At 41.4% G+C, this 19695-nt stretch overlaps 1 protein-coding gene across 1 annotated transcript in view; it reads left to right on the top strand.

Moving 5' to 3' along the window:
- Positions 1 to 178: 178 nt before the first annotated feature.
- Positions 179 to 19695, top strand: part of IL1RL2 (interleukin 1 receptor-like 2) — a 45461-nt gene continuing 25944 nt past the window's right edge. Inside the window, exons 1-6 of the mRNA XM_012641865.1 lie at positions 179 to 297; positions 1073 to 1142; positions 1985 to 2219; positions 4627 to 4825; positions 13733 to 13892; positions 18210 to 18284. Of these exons, the coding sequence (XP_012497319.1) occupies positions 1079 to 1142; positions 1985 to 2219; positions 4627 to 4825; positions 13733 to 13892; positions 18210 to 18284 (733 nt within the window). The 5' untranslated portion in view covers positions 179 to 297; positions 1073 to 1078. The remainder of the gene's footprint in view (positions 298 to 1072; positions 1143 to 1984; positions 2220 to 4626; positions 4826 to 13732; positions 13893 to 18209; positions 18285 to 19695) is intronic.

Genomic DNA, 19695 nt, shown 5'->3' with positions numbered 1-19695 from the left:
ACAGGGACAATCTGAATTTATGGGGACGTTTATAGGGACAATTTGGAATAGACTTAAAAAGCCATTCCTGGTGATGAAGGACTTGTTAGCGGTGAAAAATTAGGCAAAAAGACTCTCAACCCACTTCCTCGTGTGATGCGTGCGATGTTCCTTCCTATGCTCCACCGGGGAAGGCAGGTCCGCCCCGCCCACGGTGGCGGCTAAATACCTAGGCTTGGAAATGCCGCGACAGGGTTCGTGTCCCCGTCAGATTTTCCGCTCTCCACGAGGTCCTGCACGCTCCAGTCCCACAGGCAGGTAGACACCGGGCCGGGAGTCTGCGGCTGAGCCCAGTGCGGGTGGATCCCTGACGGTAGGAAAGGTGTGTAGGAAAAGAGGTGGCCAAAATGTGCTTAAACGGGAGGCCAGCGATCAGGAGGACTCCTGGGCGGGCCGCCAGCTGGCCCGGTGACCTTGGGGGAGCGACTCAGTGTCTGGGCCGAGGTGTTGAGCCCGCGTCTACCTGCAGGTCCAGCGGCTGTCGGTTTTCCTCCCTCCTTTCCCGCCCGCCCGCGCCAGGTAGGCCTGAGCTGGCTTCTCCCGTGAGCCGGTGTTTGGGGTTTCTGTGTAGACGGCCCCGCCCAGGCGGATCCGAGGCCAGAGACGCGAGGGGGGGATGGGCGGGGGGGCGACGCTCGCCGCACAAGCGGGGACCCGGGGCCGCGGGCTGCGGTGGGGCGCACTGACCCTGCCCCGCTGCCAGGGGGCACATGCCACCTGGTTCCCACCGCCGCCTCCCAACCACTCCCCGCCGATCCTCCTCCGCGGCGAGTCTCCGCTCCCTGCACCGGATCCTAAGGCAGGGCGCTGAGAGTAAGACGCGGACAGGGGAAGGGACCAGTCTTTGGGGAAACGCAGGGCCCAAGACCGAGGGCTCCCCGTGAAGAAGGGACGGTCAGTGGCCTGGGCCGGCTTCTCCGCGATCCAGAAACGGCAGAAGCCGGCGCCCTGTGCCTGCGGGAGTGCGCGCTCCGTCCCGATGCGCCCCTCCTCTGCCTCCCCTCCCCTGCCATTCTCTTCTTTCCTCTTGTAGCCCACAATGGGGATGCCGTCCTTGCTGCTTTGCGGGCTGTCCATTGCTCTTCCGGTATTTGTCAGAGCAGGTACGTTCGGTGTGTCCTCAGGTTGCAGAGGCCGCCCTCGTCCCCCGTCTCCAGGACCCTCACTGGGAGCCCCCACGCGGACTGTTGGGGAGTCGCGCGGCACCCGCGCCTGGCTGATGACCCTGCGCGATGGCCAAGCGGAATTCCGCGGAATGGGAAACAGCGAGTTTCAGTTCCAGAGTGCTCTGACGCTCAACTCCAAATGTCACCGTTGAGCTTTGAGGTGACTTTGGAGGGGAGAAAGAATTAGGCAAATTTACAAGTCCACTTGAGTGAAACTGCTCAAACGGAGATACTACTGTCTGTTTCATATGACAAAAGGATTATTTTATGACCAGAGTGAAAGCAAAGAAACCATCAACAGCACAGATTTCTTCCAAAAACTACTAAGTAATTTGGTATAAATGAATTTGAAAAGTTGAACCAGTTTTTTACAATCCACTTTGGGATGAGGTATCTTTCACTCAAGAGAAAGTCAAATAACTGGGTGGCAGAGCTGAAAGAGAACAGGATAAGGAGGGCTCTTTCTCTCTGTAGGAGGAGGACGAAAGAATTACAGGTCTTAGGAGAGAAAGGAAAGAGGGAAATCACTCCGAATAAGGAAGAGGTTGGTGAGGAGGAAGCTGAGTTAATTGTGTCTTATGGATACATTTGAAGAACTTGGAATTATATTAATACTTTCAAATCAGCTGGCCATTTTTAGGAAACTCCCAGACTAAGGAAACCCCCAAATAAAATTTCAAATTGGCTAGAAAATTGGAGAGACATTTGTTAAAACTAATAATAAAACTGGAGTTTTCTTTCATGATTAATTATTTTTGTTTCTCCATTTCTTTCCCTAGATGTATGCAAGGACATTCATAAGTCAAATGAGATGCCTTCAGTAGGCCAGCCTTTTGCTTTTAATTGTACATACCCTCCAATAACATCTGAGGAAGTCGATGTAGCATGGTATAATAATTCTAGCAAAATCCCAATATCCAAAAACATTGAGTCTAGAATTCACCAGGAGCAGACTTGGATTTTGTTTTTCCCCCTTGCCTTGGGGGACTCAGGAGTCTATCAATGTGTTATAAAGTAAGTTCCTCATTTAAAATAGAACTAACTCTTGAATGTATATATATGTGTATATGTTAATTCTTTTAGGAAAATTCTTTTAAATTGCTGAAAGATGATTTTCAGTGAATACATTTTGAAACAGATTTGTAAATCATTTTTGGAACATGATATGCATCTTTTCCCATTGAAATGGTGCCTTGGGCTCACAAGGCATGTTTATCTCTATGTCATTGCTGCCATCTTTCTCGTAATGCCAGAAGTTTTTGTGACAGGTAGCACATCCAGATGGGAATACACCTCCTTTCGGCCCTTTTCATAAGGAATCCGGGCAAGGCAGAGATTTAGCAGTTGGTAAGCATCGGATATGTTCCAAAGCCCACCCAAGGCCCTGTGCTGGGAAGAAATAAATGTGTGGCGCAGGCCTCGTGGCGACGGTGGCAGCTGAAAAGCATGTGCCCCATCAAAGGTAGCTGTTTATTCAGCTCAAGACCATCTTCTGATTTTTCCAGGGAACCTGGAAATTAGAATTTGTGTGTGTGTGTGTGTGTGTGTGTGTGTGTGTGTAACTTCAATTTGTAAAGCCTTGTAGGGCCTGAATAAAACACATCTGTAGACTAAATTTGGCCTGAGGGCCACAATTTTGTGACTTCCACACTAACTTTTGTGACCTTAACAAATTATTTGATCTCTCTGAGCCTTGGTTTTCTTGTCTGTAAAATGGAAACGATACTGGCCTGATAGGGTTGGGGTGGAAACAAACTGAGATCATGTGTCAAGTAGGTACTCCACTCTCCCTGTTTTGTTTTGATCCTGCGGTAGGATTTGCTGGCCCCTTTCTGTGTCCCAGGACGGCCCATTTCCCACTCTGTTTCATGCCAGGTTCCTCATTTCCATGCACCTGACAGACTCATGGTACAAAATTACTTACTGGGTGGTGCACAGTGGAAGTGGTCATTAGCCTTGTTTGCCTGGCTCCTTTCTGCGGCTTTGCTCACTAAGAGGTCACTGTTGAGGGGTTTTAGAAGTCTTCTCTCCCATTTTAGCCTAGGATGTGAATTATTAACTAGACTTCAAGATCATACATCATACAAATTCATCTGGATTTCAGAGCTAGGTTTAAAATATTTAAATCTGGGAGCTGTGAAATAAGGAAAAATAATCTTTCATGGAAATTAAACAAAGATAATTTCTGTCATGGAAGAAAATGAACATGAATTCTCCCAGATTGTTAACATCTGGATATGATACATATTCAGTAAACTATACATTTTTACTTTGAAATAATTTCAAATTTAAATAAAATTTGCAAGAATAGTATCAAGAACTCCTGTCTACCCTTTGTCTAGATTCTTCATTTTTCTTTTATCAAGGGATTTATTTATTCAATGTATTTAACAAACTGTTATACAATATAGGGCTATCTGCCAGATACATTTGATCCTTAGAAGGTAAGTTTGATTATATCCGCATTTTACAGATGAAGAAACTGAGGCACAGAGAGGTTAAGTAACTTGACAAAAGTCACCCAGCTGATAAGTGGCTAGACCAGGATTCAAAACATAGTTAGCTTCCAGCATCTGTGTTCTTTGCGATTATGCTGCCTAGTGTAGATTCTTCATTTTTAAGAACATTTTCTCACATTCACCTTATAATTTTCTTCCTTGTCATATATATGTGTGTATTTTTTTCCTAAACCACTTTTTAAACCATTTAAGTTATATGCATCATACCCTTTTACTCCTTAATATTTCAATGTATATTTCTTATTTCCTTTCTATGTATATTTATACATTTCTTAAGTAATCCCAGTATAGTTATCAAATTCAGAAAATTTAATCATCAGACAATACTTTAATCTATAGTCTATATTCTAATATTATCAACTGTCCCCTTGAGGACCTTGATAACTGTTTTCATTCCTTTTAGTAGAGGGACCAATCCAGGATCATGTGTTCCATTTGGTTGCCATAAATCTTTAATCTCTTTTAACCTGGAACAGTTTCCCAGTCTTTGTTTTTCATGACACTGACATTTTTAAGGAGTACAGGCAATTTTTTTATATTATATCCTGCACTGGGGTTTGCCATGTGTTTCTTCCTGACTGGGTTCAGGCTGTGCCTTTTTGGCTGGAGTGCAAGGTAACAGCATGTGTCCTCTTCAGAGGAACACTCAGAGGAACACGACATCCATGGCCCTGGTCAGTGATGTTCATTCTGATCACTTGGTTAAGGTGCTGTGCAGTCTCTCTGCTGTATAAATACCATTGGTCCTTTTGTAATAAATGATTTGTGAGATGCATATTGTTTTGTTGGATACAGAGGGTTTGCACAGTGCCTTCAAAATTATTTGAAAAGATTTGAAGATGAGCTGAATCATTTGATTTTGTGATTGTTTAAGCGTTTATGAGGTTCAATCTTTCTTGCAGGGGTAGAGACAGCTGTCACAGAATACATGTAAACCTAACTGTTCATAAAAAGTATTGGTGTAATGACACTTATGGACATGGTCTGCCGAATTTATCAGATGAGTACAAACAAATACTACAAGTTGGAAATGATGACAGCCTTACATGTCATCTCAACTTCCCGAAGAGTTGTATTTTGTATCCAATAAAATGGTATAAGGTAAAAAAAAAAAAAAAATCTACTATTGATATTTTCCCTCCTCTTCTTTAAAACCCACTTGTTTTTTCTAGGTTAAGTTGTATCTTTTAAGGCAGAATTGGTAGAGATTTGTGTGCCTAAGATAGATTTGTTAGCTACTAGCTATTGATAATGTTACCCTGCTAATTATTTATTTTAAAATATTTGGTTATTATAGCTTTGGAATATTTTATTGTTTGGAACCACCACCTCCCCCAGTTGTCCTTGTTTTTAGGCTATCATTGGCTATTCTTTTTTCTTCTAACATTAATTAATTTGTTTGTTTGAATGGGTACTACCTGTATACGGTTTAATAATCACAAATTATGTCACCCCCTGGAAAACGTTTTTCCTGTTCCTGTTCCATATTTGCCATGGGCCCATCACACCTTTCCCAATATGTGGTTGCCATTACTATTTCCTTGCTATTATTCTGGCATAATGCTATACAAGCAAATAAAAATATATATATTCTACCTTTTCCTTTTTTATGCAAATGAAGCATCTTGTGTTCATCTTTCTGCACCTGTGTTTTCACATTCAAACGTTCTCTTTTCTTGACTGCTTTGGCATAAGCTGACACAGAAGTCATGATCCTTGGCGTGGAGGAGCACAGCCTAGTTATTTGAGATTGGAATTAGTTTTCCCTAACTGCTGATTAGCACTTGCCGGCATAACCATCTGGGTCATGAATTTTCTTCATGAGAAGGTTTTCATCTATTGAGTCAAACGTCTTTAATAGTGATAGGATTATACAAAAATCTTACTTTCTCTTAAGTGAGTTTTGGTAAGATTTTGTTTTCCTAGAAAACATTATTTCATTAAAGGTTTCATATATGCTGGCAAATTGTTTATTATCTCATCTCTTTTAATGTCTGCTTCTCTGGTAAGTTTCATCTTTAGTCATTATTTGTTCTCTTTCTCTGTTTCTCTCTCTCTCTCTCTCTCACACACACACACACACACACACACACACATATAATTACTTGATTAGTTTCATCAGAAATTTGTCAGTGCTATTACTCTTTTCAAAATGCAAAGTTTTTGCTTTGTTGATCCTCTCTATTATATGTTTCATGTTCATTTAGGTTCCTTCATTTCCCTCTTTCACAAGGAATGTGGACATGAATGTCCTTATACCTGTCTTTTAATGCACGTTTGCCAGGGTGTTTTTCTAGGGTACGTGACTATTAGCGCTAGAATTGCATGGATATGAATAAAATATTCAGTTGCCAGATTGCTTTACAAAAGTTTTTATTAGTTTATACTCTCTCCAGGAGTATTATAGATTTCCTAAAACCGTTTTTAGACATTGTATTGTAAGACTTTGTGTTTTTAACATTTGGTGGTATAAAATGTGCCTTATTATGGTTTTACTTTGTTTTTTCTTAATTATTAATGAGATTTACCATGTTTTAAATATGTTTATTGTCCATTTTTGAATCTTCTTCTGAACTGCCTACTCATATCTTTTGTCATATTTCTTTTCTTTTTCTTTTTTTGCCATTTCCTTGCTGACTTATAGGAGATTTTATGTATTTATCTATCCTGGGTACCAAATTTGGCATGCATTTAAAAAAAAACCCATTTAATTGAAGTATAACATACATATAGAATGCATCAATCTGGCCAAGTGCAGAGGCTCACGCCTGTGATCCCAGCACTTTGGGAGGCTGAGGCGGGAGGATTGCTTGAGGCCAGGAGTTCAAGACTAGCCTGGGTAATATAGTGAGAACTCATCTGTACCAAAAAAAAAAAAAAAAAATTAAGAATACACCAAACATAAGTGGATGAGCTTGATGGATTATCAGAAAGTGAATACCCCTTTTAATTACCCCTTCACATCAAGGTCAAGAAAGAAAACATTACTAGCACCTCTTAAGGCCCACCTCTTGCAAAAACTATGCCTTCCTAGTCTGCAAATATAACCACTCCCCCTACTTACACTCTCATAGATTAGATTTGCCAGTTTTTCAACTTTATTTAATTTGGATAATATTATATATGGTATTTTGTGTCTAGCTTCCTTGGCTCAATAGCAAACCAGTGAGAATCACCTATGTTGTTGCAGGTGGCTAGAGTTCATCCCTTTTCATTGCTGTATAGTATTTCATTATTATTGTTATTATCAGACTCTAGTTATTTCCAATTTTTGAATATTAGAAATAAAGTTGATATGAATATTCTTATATGATTGGTTCACTCATAAATGCAGTTTTTGTGGAGTACTTTATATAAGAGTGAAATAGTTGGGTGATAAGGAATATGTTCAAAGTTAGTAGAAAATGTCAAAGCATTCTCCAAATTGGTGTGCCAATTTGCAGTTCCAGCAGAGGCATATAACATCATTTATGTTCCTATAGCTGACAGCACATGGTATTATTAGTCTTTGTAATTTTTGCTATTAGAATGACTAATTGTGTCTCATTTTGGCTTCAGTTAACAATTTCCCTGATAAATGATAAAGTTGATCTCCTCTAAGTCTGCCTAGTGGCCATCGTATGTTGTGTGTGTGCACATGTGTGTATGTAACTTTTTCTGTGGAGTGCTTGTGAAAGTATCTGGTCTACTTCTCTATTTGTTTGTTTTGTCCAGGGGTCCCCAAACTTTTTCTATAAAGGGCCAAATAGCAAATATTTTAGGCGTTGAAAGCCAGATGGTTTCTGTTTTAATACTCAGCTGTTTTGGTAGTGCAAAAGTGGTTGTAGACAATATGGAGATGAATGGGTGCAGTTGTGTTCCAGTAACATTTTATTTACAAAAATAGGCAGTGAGCCAGATTTGGCTCGTGGATAGTTTGCTGGCCTCTTGTTTTGTCTATTTATTATTGATTTGTAGTAGTGCTTTATATATCTAGATATCAGTAATAAAGTGTTGCGAGTATGTCCTTCTAGGCAGTGGCTTGCCTTTTTACTCTCATAATGGGGTCTTAAACTTCATAATTTTAATGTAGTCTGCTGCAATAATTTTTCTTGTGATTAGTACTTTCTGTGACTTGTTTAAAAATCTTTTCCTACCCCAAGGTAACAAGATATTTTTCTATATTATCTTCTAAAGGTTTTTATTTTTTTCTTTTTCTATTGATATAGTGTTAGGTAGGGTCGAATTTAATTTTTTTCCATACAAATTTATAGTTTACCTGTCTTTTCCACGTTGCTTTACATGCCACCTCTGATTTAAATCAAATTCTCTGTAGCATTGCATTATCCTATTGTTTATCCTTGTTAATTATTATGGCATTGGATAAGTCTTGTGAGTTTTGTATACATCCTCTGTTTTTTCTTTTTCCTAAATGTTGTCTTGGCCATTCTAATCTCTATTTCTGTAGAATTTGGAGGTGGACTCAGAGCTGTGATTAACAATCCTGAGTGGGCATCAAATTCTATCCTATGGACCCTTTAAAAACTCAGATGTTTGGCCTCACCCTCTACAAACTGAAGCAGATCACCCGAGGGTGGGGCTCAGGCACCTTTGCTTTAAAAACAATCCCTGGGCATGAGAAGGCAGGAGGAGCCCGGGAGGCAAGCAGTATGAGGAGGAGAGATCTGTCCCACCAGCTCAGATTCAGAGACCCTAGTGGTGGCTTTGGTTTTGCCTAACTTGTTTTCAGACCTTGTATCACTCATTGGGCCTCTGTGTTTTCATCTGTAAAATGAGAGGGTTGGGATCAATCCTCCAGGTACTTGGATCCTGTTATCTTCCTAGCGCCATGTCCAGCGCTGGGATGGAGGGAGAGAGTCCCTGTCTTCAGAGAAGTTACAGTTGACCAGAAGAGGCAGAGAAATCAACTAAGAATTTTATTATAGCCTGAGGTGAACATAAAGAGAGGAAAATTAAACCAGACCCTGGGAGTGTCTGAGGAAATGCTTCCTGGAAAAGGCGACTGTTGGATGGTGCTTGAACAATGAACAGCAATTAAGCAGGTAGGGCAGGAAGGAAGGTGGGTAATTAGAGGACATCAGCATGTGCTGAGGTATTAGGTGAGACAGAAACCGTTGTTTGGGTGAGAGCTTTGGGCACATGTAGCAGTGGGGTTAGGTGACGCTGGAAACTAGAGATCTTGTATGCGAATTGAAACAGTGTTTTCCCACCTAAGGTATTTCAACAGCGAATGCTACCCCCAGGAGAATGACATGATCAAATTGACATTTGAGTAAAGTCCTGTGGGCACTGCAGTGAATACATTGGAAGAGCTTGGGAATGGGTGGCATGTTGGTCATGTGGGCTAGTGTAGAAATTCAGTTAAGAGTTGGGACTTGTTTAAGAGCATATGAAGCAGAACTGAAAAAATGAGGGAAAAGGAGAAGAGGAAGTGGGGGATGCATGTCTGATGGCCCCTGTTGTCCCCGCTAATTGTAAGGAGATGTTATGGAGGAAATTTGAAAGAGTGATGTAGGCGAATAGGCGGGGGAGAGAATTGAAGGAGAGGCAAAGAATTTTCTAAGTTAAAGGCCATGAATTTTTAGTGGTCCCAAGACACCCATTCCTGTGATTATCTCTTGTCACCTATTGCACTCACCTGGTTGTGGGCATGGAGGGAGGGATGAAAGGATCCGTCAGGACAGGGGTTCTGCAGAGTGAATGTGCTGGAAGGACAGAGAGGCATGGAGGTGAGGTATTGGGAAGGGAGCGATTGAAGTGATGGGCACATGAGTCCAGAATGGGTAGGAAGGATAATTAGGAGAAGTATAAGGGTCAGGTGGACTGATTGCAGTTAAGATAGAAAAGTGGGTTGGATGGATAGAAAGTTCAGATAGAAAAATATGATGGATATAGTGGGAAGAAACTATCTATCATGAGCCTTATTATCCTGTAGAAGCTATCAAGCTAAAAAAAAAACAAAAACAAAAACAAAAATCAAGAACAAAACAACCAAACTACCCTACATTTTCCAGAGTCGCCTACAGCTAAGGTTCTGGATATGATTCAGTGTCTCCAGCTGGCTTTGCTGAAAGGTGAGGATAGTGGATCTTCCTGCCTTTTCTACTAGAAAGCACAGCCCTGGAGACATGGACATTTCTGCAGCTGTGTTCCAGGGCCCAGTCTCCAGCCTTGCGGGAACTGAATCTTCCAATTTGTTTGTTGGGGTGGCTCTTCCTGATGTGGCACGAATTGATGTGCTCTAGTTGCCTAAGTGGCAACTCCTGGTCTCTGAATTGCAGGTGGCGTGGTTCAGGTTGCATTCTTTCTTGCATGTCGTGGTGGAGGTAGCAGCTCTCCTGGCGAGCTAGTTCTGCAGCGTGGTGCTATGGGCCTGGACGCCACTCCCTGAGTACTTTCCCACATTTTATAAAGTACCTAATGTCCTGTTTTGAGTCCTTTTTCTGCATAAAAATAGCCAGAAAAATTTTTTTTGTTGTTTTCTGCAATTAAATCCAGACGGAGAGAGATGGCCTCAAAGCATTGTTTCGAGGATTAAATGACATCCATCTATCCACTAAGCATTGGTACATAATAAGTACCTACTAAATGAATAAATATTAGATATCATTATTTAGTTAAAGGAATGAAAGAGCTGGAATAATAGAAAATTGTAATCAGAAAGAGTATACTTGATTTTAAAAATTTTGAGACAAGGATTCTGGATAATAGCAAAGTCCAGGCTATGTCTGGGAGAATTGAAAACTGAGAGGTATCAAGGTCCTTGAAATTGAAGGGTTTCTGGAAAAGGGATATTTAAACATCTATTCGGATTTTTTAAAAAATTAATAGCTTGATAGTCTCTGCGGGATAAAATGGCTCATCATGGAGAGTCTCTGCCTCCCACATCCATCATAGTTTTCTAGATAAAAAGTATCCATACTTGGAAAGGCAGCAATGTTTCCAATTTGTTTTTTGTTCCAATCCCAATTTGCTCCTCACCGCAAGGGTTTTTGCCCCCACCACTGTGCTTAATCTGTACTTGCTGAGGTTACATCTGGCTCTCCAGTTGCGAAAGTAACATTCATTTTCAATCTTGAGTGTGATCTCCCGGTGGCATTCAACACTGCTGGGTACTCCCATCAGCTGGGAACTCTCTCCTCACTTCCTTCCCAGACTTATTCTTTGTCTCTTATCTTATTTTATTTTATTTCTGGCCCTTTTTAGTAATCATAACTGGATTCCCATCCTCTACATTTGGATCTTAGATTTTGGGGTTCCCATGGTTTCAGCCATGGTCATCTTTTGTGCTTGCTTTGCTTACATCCAAATGGAAAGGTTTGCTTTGCTTGTATCCAAATGGAAGATGTATAGAACCATCTATATACAGGTGCCTCCCATCTCTCCCCCACCTTGATCTTTCTCCCAACCTCCAGAATCTATTGTCAAACGGCCTAACATATGTTCATTCTACTTAGTCATTCCCCACTTCACAAATCACCTCATTCACCATGTTGAGAGCTACTTTTTATCTTACCCCAAATCTGATCTGTGTTTTCTTTGCTTTCTCTCTTCTACTGACCAACATCTTTGCCTACCCAAGCTGGGATCATAGAAGTCCTGTTCCCTCTCCATATCCCAAATTTGTCACTAAATTCTGTAGATTGGAACTGCTTAAAATCATTAGTTTTTGTTCCCTTCTTGCTATCCCCATGGTCCTGCCTTAGTTCAGGCTCTATTTAGCCTCATATTATGGAAATAGCACTTCCAATTGCTTCTTGGTCTTTTGGATTGTTCCCGCTTTAATCCTACACACAGCAACTGGAAGGATCATTCTCAAAAGCAAATCTGATCATCTTACTCTCTTGCTCAAAAAGCTTCAGATGTTCCTCTCCTCTTCACGGTTTCCGAAGGTCGGGCTCTGACTGCCTTGCCAGTTTTATCTCCATCACTCTCCTGCACCCACCACCTCTGAGCCAGAGCGCTTGGGGCTGTTTTGTGTCTCTGAAACATTGTAGTTGCTGGGTCAGGGGTGTTCTTCTTGGTCCCTAAAATATAAAGGGCACTCAAGTGTTGGCTACTATTATTATTCATATTTTAATTTTGAATCTTGTTAGTGAGATGTCATCCCCAAATTTTAAAATAAAAATCAAAGCTTGCTGAGAGTTTAAACTCTAAAATAATGCTCCAGGGGGTCAGAATAGAGGCAATCCAAGTTGCTGTAAAGGGACAGAGTGGCCTCAGCTATCAAGGCTAAACTTTAATATGATTAAAATTTGCATATCTTGAACGAATGAGTCAAACAGAAAGGGGACTGCTCAACAATGGAATCATAGACAAGGAGGCCCTGAGCCTGTGCCTCACCAGGAACTATCCAGGGAAGACTGTCCAGGGAAGAGGTTCCAAAGTTCAAGGACTCAAAATTTATGCTCGTCCGTACCCTAAAGTCCTTGGAGATACCACACTATTAGAGTCTGATGCCTTCACCCATCTGACTCTGATTAGTAACTTCCATTCTGTTTGGTAAGCAACTATCTGATTATAATTTGGTTTCCCATATCAGCTGTTTACAGAGAGATAATGTAAGACTTCTAGGAAGTCATATTTCACATTGTAAATAAACAAATGCTCATTCTGGCGTTATTTATTGAGTTTCACCCTGTAAGGTGGAGCTATTCACACTCTTCCAGGGATGGAGAATGAAATGTGACTCTGAACTGTGGCTAAGTAAGGAGAGAGCTCAATATTTGGGCAATTAAATCTTTATTTGATTAGGGGTTTATGTGTTCGTTTTATCTATTACAGTGGTCCCCAGACTTTTTGGCACCAGGCATTGGTTTCATGGAAGACAATTTTTCTATGGATAGGAGCGCAGGGGTTGGGTAGCAGAGCTCTGCGGCCCAGTCCCTAACAGGCGGTGGACTGGTACCAGTCTGTGGCCCAGGTATTGGGGACCGCAGATCTATTAGATTGTGAGCTTCCTGAGGACAGGGACTGCATCTTATTTCTGCATGGCCAGGGCTCTCCCAGTGCTAGCAAAGAGCAGGAACTCAAATACCTGAATGAGGAAATGGACTCAATTAACTCAGCAGTCACTCTGAGGCGTGGAGCTTCCTGAAGGATGAAGAACGTGTTTGAGAGTGAGTTCAGAAGTGGGCCCAGGAGGTGACAGAAGTGGCGCTTAGCATGAGAATGTGAGCCTGGGATAGGACAGAAGAGTGGGAGGCTTGCCCTCTGGGTAGTTGCTGACAACTTCAAGAGAAAGGCCTTCCTGAGACTGACTGTCTTCAAGTTGGATGGGCGTGTAGCTGTGTGCTTGTTGATGTGGTGGAGCCAGGGAGGACATGAGAAGTGATGTGATATCTGCTCTCCGTACGTCTGGCCAGCATTTTTTGACTATTGTTCTAATAGGATGTTGGTGAAGAGTTATTTTGGATTTCTATCAAGTCTAACCCTGATGAATGGAGAAGGTGTGACTAGGCCTGTAACACAGTAGAAGCAGTCATTATTCACCTGGGCTTGCAGTCTTGACAAAGGCGAGTGGGTCCATTAGATGGGAGTCCAATGCGGGGCACAGGCCCCTGCCGGTGGAGGACATACTGACCTGCTCATGTCCTCCTGCACAAATCCTTTATGACCCAGGCCCAACGTTCCTCTGTGCAGTCTTCCTTCCGGTCTATGTAGGCCTCTCTCCTCCCAACTCCTGTTAGACTTGATGTTTGTGTAACTCATTTTAGCATGTAAAATATTCTTTGTCAAATCTTCTGGACGTTGTATCTGTCTGTCATATATCTATGTATCATCTGTCTAGCTATCAACGTATACACACGTGCATAAAAACTGGGCAAGGAATTCCTGTTTTGTGCATCTATCTATCTATCTTGTCTTTCTACCTACCTACCTATCTATTGTCTTCTGCTTAGATTGTAACTTACATAGTATGGTGCTAATAGAAATGTAACTAGTACCCCGAAATACTCATTAAATTGAATTTTGGTTTTCGTTTTGTTTTTTTTTTTTTGTATTTAGGACTGTAAAGAGATCAAAGGAGAGCGGTTTACTCCTTTGGGAATCAAGCTTTCAGTGAACAATGTCTCGGCAGAGGACGGAGGGAGCTATGCATGTCAAGCCAGACTGACACACATGGGGAAAGAGTACACGGTTTTAAATGGCATCACTGTGAACACCAGTAAGTGTGCTCCCATCTGTCACCTCGCCTTCCTCTTGGCTTTGTGGGAGCTGGCTTGAGGCTTTGGGTTTTGGGTGGAAGTGAATCTGGATCTTGGTTTTCCTGAAGGTGAGGTGAGCAGGCTCTCAAACCTGTCAGCGTGGGAGCGGAGGGTAGGAAGAGTGAGGGAAGATGGCATAAGCATCTTAGTTCTCTCATCTGAAGAAACAGAACACTCAAAACTCTGGGCTTATTTGTGAAATTAAATGAGATCAGAGTAGCTACTGGGGTGCCTGACAAAGCGCAGGTGTTCTGAAAATGGTAGACGTGATTCCTGTTACTCTCATTCTCACAGCCTTCACTGTGGATACTTCGGTGGGTCATTGCAGCCGTGGCCTCCCCTGCCTCGAATGCGGCAGAGTTCAGGGGCTCTGGATGTGGTCCCAGGATAGCTCATGGGGTTTCAGTTCTCAACCCAGGGCAGCCAGCTCTCTTGAACATATGCCCTGGAGTTTTGAAAGTAGAATCTTAGGGGTAGAAGAAACCCTAAAAATAATTTAGCTCAAGCCACTCATTTAATAGAGGCCCAGGAGGGAAGCAACTTAACCAAAGTTCACAAAGCTGTTAGTGTCAGAAACGAGCCCTTGTCTAACCCTATGGCCTCTGCCCCACCACTCCTCATGCATTCTTACACATGCCCTGATGAAAGCAGTATTAGATTCAGTATAAGCCACAATGTTTCATACTTCCACACTTTGCCCTCTGCTGTTGCCTCTGCCTAGAGACCCCTCCTCACTCTTCTTTACTTTTATAAATCCTACTCATCCTTCAAAATGCAGCTGAGGTGCCAGGGACTGGGGCCCAGAACTGGGGCCTTCAGTGCCCAGGCCAGCATTTGTCTTTCTAAATACACTGGGCAAGGAATTCCTGGTGTGGTGCCTTTGGCTCTTCCTTTAGTAGAGAGTTGTTTTTGATATTTACTCATCTAGATGGAAAGAACTAAAGGCTGGATATTTCTTTGACTTAGACCTTCATAATTGTCACTAATTTCTGTCATACTTCGAAGTGCTGGGGGAGAGTGAGTTCTGACTTAACGGTGTGGCTCCCTGGGGGAGTGTCCGGCGTGGGTGGCTCTCTGCGGCCTCTGCAGGAGGGGTCCTTCATTCCCTAAGTCCAGCAGCTTCCTGTTTTCCAGCTGTTCTTCCACAGAGTCCTTCCTCTCTAGTCCTCCAGTGTTCTTTGCTGCAATTACTTACTTGATTTAAATGTTTTTGGGTGGTCTTCAGCTTTAATTTTCCTTGCAAAACACCCCTTAAATTAAGAAGATCAATTGCATCAGATTTTATGATTTTCATACTCTTGGTTTTTCTGCTGTTATTATCTCTCTGAAAATAGGCACCTTCCTCATGTTCACAGTTGAATCCCTGGCACCTAGCTCAGTGCCTGGCCTAGAGTAGGCACAGATCTGTTTACTAGCTGAAAGACTGGCTACTATAATGCTTTAGTTTACATTGGCAGCTGAGGGAATTTTTTGAAAGATGAAATTGCTAAGGTAAAATGAAGACTCCCTTGAGAAGTCGCTGAGTCCAATAGTCTGTATTTCATGTTCAATAAACATTTATCTATAATCTGTAATATGCCAAAGATTATATTAGACCCTGATAATTCAAAAATGAAAAGCATTGTTTCTTCTATTGAGAAACCCTCAGCCTGGTGGGAGAGAATCTAGAGATGCAGATGGATCATTTTAATATTACGTGCTAAGGATGAAGTTATAGACAGTGTCTGGGGAACAGAAAAAGAATTGGAAAGAGCCACAGGCGTGACAAGCAAATGGTCTGGGAAAGGCTTCTGAGAGGAAATGAGTTCTCAGCTGCATTTTGAAGGATGAGTAGGATTTATAAAAGTAAAGAAGAGTGAGGAGGGGTCTCTAGGCAGAGGCAACAGTAGAGGGCAAAGTGTGGAAGTATGAAACATTGTGGCTTATATTGAATCTAATACTGCTTTCATCAGGGCATGTGTAAGAATGCATGAGGAGTGGTGGGAGCAGAGGCCATAGGGTTAGACAAGGGCAAGGTCAAGCGGGCCGCTTATAACATAGGCTCTACCACGCGGCTGCAGGAGGGCCTGTGCATGGTGCAAGTGCAGAGTTTCAGGGCTGCATTTGTGATGGGAGAGTCTTGAGATGGTTGGAAGCTGGAGTAGAAGAGGGGCCTGAGGCCTGGAGACCACTTAGGAGGCTGCTGCAATATCAGAAGAGTGCTGGTAGTCTGAACTGGGGAGGAGGCAGTGGGAGATTTCTCCTTCAGGCGGTCACTCAATAATTCTTTGCTGAGCACCTAACAAGGCCAGGTCCTGTGCTAGGCAGAGAGAACGTGATGTTTAGGAAAACAGCCATGACCACAGCTCTGATAAAGCTTGAAGGCTGAGGGGGAGGAGAGGCAGAGATTAATCAGATAATGCACTAATGAGATGTGTAATTACTGGGGAGATTCAAGCAAGGAAGGAAAGGAAAATATGAGATGAAGCAGAGAAGAGCCTGTTGAGAAGGCAGTGGCTCAGGGAAGGCTTTCTGATAATAGCGACGCTGGTAGGAAGCATTACCTGTGTGATGGGGTGGGCGAGACTTCTACAGACTGAGGGAGGAGCGAATGTGAAGGTCCCTGGAACAAGAGGGACTGTGGTGTGTCTGAAGGAGGGAAAGCAGGCCGGTTGGGCTGGAGTGATGCTGAGTGAGGGAGATCATGGTAGGTGATGAGGTTGGAGAAGTATCAGGAGCCAGGGTCAGGTAGGAACCTGCAATCCAGAGTGAGTAGTGTGGATTTTATTCTAAGGACGATGGCAAGCAGCCAGACGGATTGAAAACAGGGAGTAGTGTGACATGATTTTCATTTTTGCAACAGCAGACTGGCAGCTGTGCACAGAGTGATCCATACAGAAACAGGAAGAGTGGTTAGGAGGTAGGTGCGGAAGTGCAGGTGAGACATCACGTAAGTGCAGTTATTAATACTATGGTTGTGTTGAAGATGGAGAGATGTGGATGGGTTCAAGGCATCATAGGAGGTAAAATACACAGGTCTTAGTGGTGGATTCAATGTGGGCTATATGGCAAGGTCAGGTAAGCTAGCCAGGCCTTTGGCACATGCAGTAAACTGGATGGTGACGCTGTCAGTGAAATAAGATAGCTCTGGAGGAAGACCAGATTTAGGAGTAAGACCGTAAGTTTGGTCATTGGTAGGCTGAGTATGAGGTGCCTTTGGATGCCCATGTGAGGTGCAGGGCAGGCCATGGCCTCTCTGGGTCTGGAGCTTAGAGGAAGGCCTGGGGGTAGGACCTTCAAAGTCATTGGCCTTTAGATGATAACTGAAGAGGTGGGTGTCAATGAGATTGCTTAGGAAAAGAACAGAGATCAGTCAACAGAGGGCTTAGAAGTGAAGAAAGAGGCACAGACTGAGAAGTGTCAGGAGGTAAAAGTAGTTGGACTTGGTGACTGATAAGTTGAAAAAAATGAGAGAAAAGCTGTTGCCTAGAATGAGTTCCAGATTTTATGTGTGTGTGATCTAGTGGGGGATGGTGCATTAACTAGCTGGGGATAACTTTTGTTTGGCACATGCTGAATGTGAATAGTTTATAGAATGGATAATTTTTATCACCATCATAAAAGACATGTGTTTTTGCCTTTTTCCTAGCTTCCCTCTTAAAACTTTTCCATGTCCCATCCCAAATATAGGAGGAATATGGGACATTTAGGTGATTGCTAAATTTTGATAGACAAATGGTGAAGGCAAGAAGGGAGAGAGGCTACGAGACAGGGAGTCAATACAGGGAGATGATCCTAAAGTGTGGTGGTAGGATGGAAGAGCAGGAAGAATAACAGAAGGGGAAAGGGTGTAAAAGAATATGGAAATGCAGAGTTGGAGGAGGGGAGAGTGGAACTGAAGATAAAACCATAGGGTTGCTATTTCTCTCAAGCTAGGACCTAGGCCAGAGCTTTGCTTTTAGCCACTGCTTGAAAAGTGTATTTGGATTATTGGGTAGTGAGCTTTTATTATACAATCTCAGCATTTACATACTTACACCAAAATATAACGGCCAAGTGAACTCTCTTGATAGCTCAGCTTCTAGTTTTGTTTTGTTTTGTTTTTTAGCAATTCAATTATTTCTGTTTGAAAAATATGTGTTTATGGAGTGTTATTTTGTCACACTGTGGCTTTTACTTTTTCTCCACCAATGTTTATGGATGGTCTGCTCTGCTGTGCTTCATGCTATTGCATTAAAGTACTTGGGAAGGTATCATATGTGATTCTAATGCTATTTCCTTTGGATATGATTTCTTAGCAGAAAGAATTGGATATGGAGGAAATATCCCTAAAATCATTTATCCAAAAAATAATTCAATTGAAGTACAGCCTGGTGAGTAAAGTCATTGAAACCATTGAAATCACCAAGGGCAGAGCTCATTTTGTGTGCGTATTCTAGTGAATACTTTGAATTTCAAGGATGAAGATAAATCCCATACACATCCAGTTTCCAGCTTTGGATATACCTGTGCTCATCAGGAGAGGCATCAAAATGAAAAGCAAGAGAGCTGAAGCCTGGGGAAGTTGTGTTATCAGAGGTCTGGCAGTGAGCTTTATTATAAACTTGTTTATGCACAGGCAATAAAAATGTAAAAATAGTTCCTGAAAAAGACAATAAATGTTATAAAACTACACTAAATCATGTTGATCAGGAATTTTGGATTACATTAGCTCATGCTGGAAAGTATATTGAAGGAGTAGGGGAAATTATCGTGTTATATTCCTTAATTTACATAAGAAAAGATCAATAAAATTGCCTCTGTTTCAGTTTGTGATCTAAGTAGAGAAAAAAGGGCTGAAATTATTTTTTAAAACTTAAAATAGTAAAAGTAAAATAAATATGTTGAGTAACATATGAAAAAAAGCAAAATAAAGTCCCCATTAAAATACAAATGTTCTGATTGAGACAAATATTAAAATTCAATTACATGCTTTTCTCAAAAGACACATATCTAAAAATGCATGAACTAGAAGATTAAAAATAAATGAATAAGCAAGGCATCACTTGCAAAAATTAGGTTGGCAATATTAAACTTTCAATCTGATAATATGTCTTTTGAGGCCAAAAAATCAAATGACAATTTAAATCATTTTATACTAACAAAAATTATAACTCTTCCCAAAATAGGATGTTTTATGTGTCTAATAGTAGTGCATCAAAATCTATAATGCTAAAAGTCTCAGAAATACAAGTACAATATAATAAGACAATACAATTGTTTCAATTATAGTGGGAGATTTTAATATACTCAGGCTTTGAGACATTTACTAGGCAAATGAGAATCTAAATGGTTTGAGAAACATAATAAGAGTAATGTATTTAATAGATAGCACACTCTCACATCTATGAAAAACTCAGTCCAAAAGAGGAAATTGTACAGATCACATGCTACAATCACAATGCAGTAAATCTAGAAATTTATAACTAAAACAAAACAATGAAAATAATCTCACTCATTAAATATGTGAGGTGATGGATTTGCTAATTAGCTTGATTTAATTATTCTACAATGTAAACATATATCAAAACATTACACTGTAAGGTATAAATATATACAATTACTATTTGTCAAAAATTTTTTTTAAAAATTTTAAAAATGTAAATAACAAATAATCCATCTCCTAATTATTTGCTTTCTTGGTTAGAGATTAAGCCAAAGCCATAGTTATAAGATATTTAGAAAATAATGATAGTGAGAATACCTTATATCAAACTTCATTGGCTTTTGACCAATGTTGTACTG

This window comes from Propithecus coquereli, unplaced genomic scaffold, assembly GCF_000956105.1.
Source record: "Propithecus coquereli isolate 6110/MARCELLA unplaced genomic scaffold, Pcoq_1.0 Scaffold171, whole genome shotgun sequence".
NCBI lineage: Eukaryota > Metazoa > Chordata > Mammalia > Primates > Indriidae > Propithecus > Propithecus coquereli.
Note: the sequence above shows the minus strand (reverse complement) of the source record. Positions and strands in the feature narration are given on the sequence as shown.